At 29.1% G+C, this 5,338-nt stretch overlaps 2 protein-coding genes across 2 annotated transcripts; one reads left to right on the top strand and one right to left on the bottom strand.

The window, feature by feature from the left end:
* The first annotated feature begins 298 nt into the window (after positions 1 to 298).
* LOC112684123 (protein ALP1-like) lies at positions 299 to 2,930 on the top strand. Its single transcript, XM_025555449.1, has 2 exons — positions 299 to 476; positions 1,981 to 2,930. The coding sequence occupies exons 1-2, from the start codon at positions 361 to 363 to the stop codon at positions 2,873 to 2,875; spliced, it is 1,011 nt and encodes a 336-aa protein (XP_025411234.1). The 5' UTR covers positions 299 to 360; the 3' UTR covers positions 2,876 to 2,930.
* LOC112684124 lies at positions 939 to 3,525 on the bottom strand. Its single transcript, XM_025555450.1, has 2 exons — positions 3,061 to 3,525; positions 939 to 1,766 (listed from the first exon to the last, which is right to left on the bottom strand). Exons 1-2 carry the CDS (start codon positions 3,088 to 3,090, stop codon positions 948 to 950), a joined length of 849 nt encoding a protein of 282 aa, XP_025411235.1. The 5' UTR covers positions 3,091 to 3,525; the 3' UTR covers positions 939 to 947.
* Between the last annotated feature and the right edge of the window lie 1,813 nt (positions 3,526 to 5,338).

The raw sequence follows: 5,338 nt of genomic DNA on the forward strand, positions 1-5,338 counted from the left end.
ATGTCCAACGTCAATTTGCGTCCGATGCGTACAATTTAGAAATCTACGAATTAATTTAAAATAATATAAACCTGCCTTCAGTGCTCACAATAATTGTGAACGTGATCGAGAGTAGTTTAAACGAGTGATTTCTATTTGCCTTTTGATCAAAGTTATATATTTTCAATCATGTCTTTTAGTATTCAGCAAAAAATTATACTTGCAGAGAGTATATGTATTAAACACTATTTGTATAAAAAATACATTAAAAAAAAAACCAACAATTTTATTTTAAAAAATCGAAAAACTTATGGTGAATTTTACCACTTATATAGAGAATTGCGTAATAGTAATGAGACTTTGTTTTACACATATACAAGAATGTCTATAAAAACATTTGATTATATTGTTGAATGTATAAGACCAGAGTTTAATCTTAACACTACCAATTTTCAAGTTCCAATACCTGTGGAGGAAAGATTACTTTTAACATTGCGGTAAGTATGTGTTAGACAGAAATATAAATATTTAATTGTATTATAAATTGTTGTTAAATTTCAATATTGATGGTAAAAAACTTGTCAAAAAACAATTTTTAACTAAAAATTAAAAACAATTACTTCTATGCCTAAAGAAAACTTTGAAAAATTAACTATTAAAAAAACAGCCATGCATTAATTCTGGAAAAACATAAATCAAATAGAAAACAAATATTTTAATAACTATAAATACGTAGAATATAATACTATTTAATTTTAATAGTAATAATAACAAACTTGTCTAAAAACTGTTTAAAAAAATAAAATAAATAAAAACAATTACTTCATTGCTTAAATAGAACTAAAAAAATCAACTAAAAATCAAATAAAAACTTTTTTTTCAAACTATTAAAAATAAACAGCCATGACTTTATACTGTAAAAACATAAATCAAACTTAAAACTTAAAAAACAAATTCAACAACTAATATTACGTAGAATTAAAATTTTGAACATCAAAGTGAATGTAATCTTCATTAAATTGACCAGATCTTAAGATTTGTGATGTAACTACAGGTGCAATAGAAGTATCATTAATATGTGTGATATTGTATGTCGACGTATTTGTGATTGGTTGAACTTTTGTCTGTGATAACTCATTTATTATTGTGTTTTGAAATTGATTTCGTATACGTAGTTTTTGTATAGCGTGCATGTTTTTAAAATATGGATGGAGTGATTTAAGAAACAACATATCATCATCATCAATTGGAGTAGTTGTATTATTTGATTGTAGCAAAGCATTTAATTTTTGGGTTTCTATCTGTAGTAACTCTTTTTCAAAATTTTTTTGATCATCATTTCTTTTTTTCTTTTTTTTAGGACATGATTGTAAGTTAGTAGAATAGCTTGAACTATTTGTAATTTGAGTATCCAAATTCGAACTTTCTGATTGGGTCAAAGATGATGGATTTTCAATATTACTGACCCCAGTTGGACTTGAAATATTTTCATAACTTCCATCATTAACATAATTATTACTAACATCGTAATTATTCTCGATTTTTTCGTTCTCTGATGCATCTGAATCTTCCTCTATCCTTTCCTCTTCACATTCAGAAACATTATCTTCCGTTATTCTAGGTGCTGTTGTATCTTTTAGAAATAATAATAAGTTATAATAATTCCACCGTCCTGTATATATTTCCACACACTCTTGAGGATCTCCTGACCGACTTTTAGTAACCTTTTTTTTTTCTTTTAAAAATGTATCCCTCAAACTCCTCCATTTTTTTTTTAGCTTCATCCTCTATAAAATAGAAACAGAAGTAGAAAATAAACACTATATTCATATCTATTAATACATTTACTTTGTTAAAAAATCGTATGCAAGACGATATTTTTTAAATGATTTTTTTTTATTTTACATAATTTATTTAAAATATAAAATATAGTAAAAATATCCTCAACAGTTGAATTGTCAAAATTCATTATAAATGAATTATTTTGTTTATTCTAAACAGGTATTTAGCAACAGGAATGGCTTTTAGACAACTAGCTTTATCGTTCAGAATATCTAAATCGGCAGTAGCACAAATAGTTATAGATGTATGCAAAGCTATTTGGTGTACTCTAAAGAATAAACACATGCCTACTCCAACAGTAGAAAAGTTTAAGAAAATAGCAAACGAATTCTATGAAAAATGGGATTTTCCTAATTGTGTGGGCAGTGTTGATGGAAAGCATATAAGAATAAAATGTCCTAAAAATTCCGGAAGTATGTTCTACAATTATAAACAATATTTTTCAACAGTTTTAATGGCAGTTGCTGACGCCAGATATAGATTTACAATGATAAATGTGGGCGCTTATGGTAAAGATAGTGATGGCAGTATTTTGTGTAATACAAATTTTCACCAACGTTTAGAAAATGGTACACTAAAATTACCTACAGAAACAAAACTGCCCAATTCAGAAATATCAGCCCCTTATGTATTTGTTGGAGATGAAGCGTTTCCTCTGAGAAACTATTTAATGAGGCCATTCCCAAGAAAGCAAACACAAGAAACTAACAAATCGTACTTTAACTATAGACTATCTAGAGCCAGAATGATTGTCGAGTGTGCATTTGGTATCGCATCTTCAAAGTTTAGGATTCTATTGAAGGCAATAGAAACAAATGTTGAAAATGCTGATCACGTGGTGAAGGCGATTTGTATATTGCATAATGTTATAATTGATTGTGAAAAACATGGATCTTCTAATCAAAAAAGCACAAATACACAAAGTGAAACAAATCTAAATAATAGTCAATTAATGGGAATAAATCCAAGAAGTAAATCTAATAACCGTGCATCTCGTACAGCTATTCAAATACGTAACAGTTTCGTACAGTTTTTTCAAGAGAGTAGAATTTAAGTTTAGTATGACATAATATTATAATTAATTATATCAGATGTATATTATAATAATCAATTCCTTTTTTTTTATTAAAATTAATGTTCTAATAACTTGTACAATTTTTTAAATTGTAAATTCTAACATTGAATAATTATTTTTCAAATAGTTTGTACAAAATCTTTAATCAGAAATTAATTACTTACTATCCATTTTAGTTTTCTCAGCCACTGCATTCCATTCTTTATCACTCACAATTCTGTCTCTATATTTTTTATGCCATTTATTCCATAAAACGCTTCTTTTTTGTACTTCCGATATTAACAGCTCCATTTTAATATTTAAATTTGTGTTTTTTAAATTATATATATTAAAATAATTGATAAATAATATAAATTAATGATTATACAACAAGGTGTTTATTTTGTATGCGTTAATATTATGTGAGTTCGTTGATAAACGCAGTGCGTTGCGTTCTTGCGTTTGAAAACAAAATTATTTGTTTTCAAACTAGTGCGTCGAATACGGCTGATGCGTTATCGGTCGTATCGGACGCACTCGCCGTCCAGTTAGGACACGTCGAATCATGTCTACGGTTTTGATTAATATTTTCATCGCATTGACCGCAACGCACTGCGTTAAACGCATTTGACGGATTTACGTTGGACACGGCGTAACGGTAATTGTTTCAAACTTATTAATATTACTAAATTGATATAATCAATAAACTATAGTTCTATGGAACAGTGAGTTAATCATAATAATCTAATAATCGTGAGTGTAATTTATCTAACGGTCCGTGTATCATATAGTATTAGTTATTAAGTCTGCTAAGACATTTCATCAGTTACAGATCAATATAATATATTGTTAACCTATCTTATACCAGATGAGTTTGTTCAGTAATCACGAAAAATTAAAAAAAAATACAAGGCACATTTTTATCGTATCGAATTTATGTTGTATTACATACATTATAAAAGTTGATGAACGATAAAAGTAGGAAACAAACGCTATGCGATTGTACCTTGGCGAACACAATCCTAATTAGTTTCGTTTATATACCTCATAATAAAGCACCTTCGGTGTTTACTCTTGTAATAACCCAAAAGTACAAAAATGAAATAAAGTAGGTATATAGGTGTGGTAGGTGTGATGCGATGGGTTATTACCTTCCTCCTTGTTTAAGGGAGGGCTCTCGGGGTTGAGAAGGTTCGAGAGCCGATCAGTGCAATTGTGCAGTCTGCCAAGCTAAATAAAATAGCACTTACCTGTTCGCCGTAGATCTTCTGATGTCGACGTGAGGTTGAACAAGAAAGAACAAATGCAAATTTTAATGGCACCAGAACTGGGTATTCTTCAACACTCGTACGAAGAACGCAAGTCGAACAGATTCAATATTTTTTTCTTCTTGAATGATTCAAAACAAATCGCGTATGTAAATATGCAAATCGTTGGTCGTTGATCTTATGATCGGTGCGCATGCACTGACGATCTAAGACCAATGACTCTGTGTGTCCCGTCGTTGATCTTATGATCGGTGCGCATGCACTGACGATCTAAGATTAAGGACTCTGTGTGTGTGTCCCTGTTATATAGGCACACGCGGCGGCATGGACCTTGGGCCTGTCCTTTTAATGTAGGGATGTCAATACTACTATTGTTCGACCCGTGTCGTTCGTGCGGGTATCGAAGATACCGTTATTTATTTGAAAGAATTTAAAAATATATATTGTATACATAATAAAATATTTGTGCCGTCTTTAACAGTCGAATGATGCACATCATTACACTCTTGTAACATACTTTTTACGTAAACGATGATTGTGTCGAAATCTATAAATTAAAAATCTTGTTACTCTATGGTCAGAACAACACTAGCTACACTAGCGCTATCGAGTGCCTGTTGTCTATTAGCATTCTGGGGTCGGTCTCGGCCCCGGTTATCATTTTAGCTTTCTGATTGGTCGTTTGATTTTGCCACGCTTTTTAAAAACTGTTTTCTAGTATTATAAGTTATTTAATATTATCACATTGCAATGCATATTTACTATTTTTTTTTTTTATAAAGTGTGAATATAAATAATAGTTTTTTTAAGTAAAATATTATAAGTCAAAAAGTTTCTTAAATGTTTAAATTAGTGAAATTTGATGATAATTCATTTCGTTCTAATATGTTTTCATACACCAGCTTGTATTAGTATTTTTACCATGAATACTAATCCAATCTAATCCAGTTACAAATATCTTGTTCAGAAAACATATTAGAACGAAATGAATTATTATCAAATTCCATTAATTTAAACATTTTAAGATACTTTTTGACTCATAATATTTTATTTAAAAAGCTACCTAAAAAAATTCAAAAGTAAAAACCCTTTTAAAGATTATTTATATTCATACTTTATAATAGTATCATAAATAATAAATAGGCATTGCAATTCGATAATATTAAATAACACATAATACTAAATAACAAGGTTA

The sequence above is a fragment of the Sipha flava genome, unplaced genomic scaffold, assembly GCF_003268045.1.
Source record: "Sipha flava isolate LNK unplaced genomic scaffold, YSA_version1 241_pilon_pilon, whole genome shotgun sequence".
Taxonomy (NCBI): domain Eukaryota; kingdom Metazoa; phylum Arthropoda; class Insecta; order Hemiptera; family Aphididae; genus Sipha; species Sipha flava.

Coding starts and splice junctions, on each gene's coding strand:
- LOC112684123 (XM_025555449.1), top strand. CDS start 361: ATGTCTATAAAAACATTTGATTATATTGTTGAATGTATAAGACCAGAG. Junction 477..1,980: donor AGATTACTTTTAACATTGCG/GTAAGTATGTGT, acceptor TATTCTAAACAG/GTATTTAGCAACAGGAATGG.
- LOC112684124 (XM_025555450.1), bottom strand. CDS start 3,090: ATGCAGTGGCTGAGAAAACTAAAATGGATA. Junction 1,767..3,060: donor TGAGAAAACTAAAATGGATA/GTAAGTAATTAA, acceptor TCTATTTTATAG/AGGATGAAGCTAAAAAAAAA.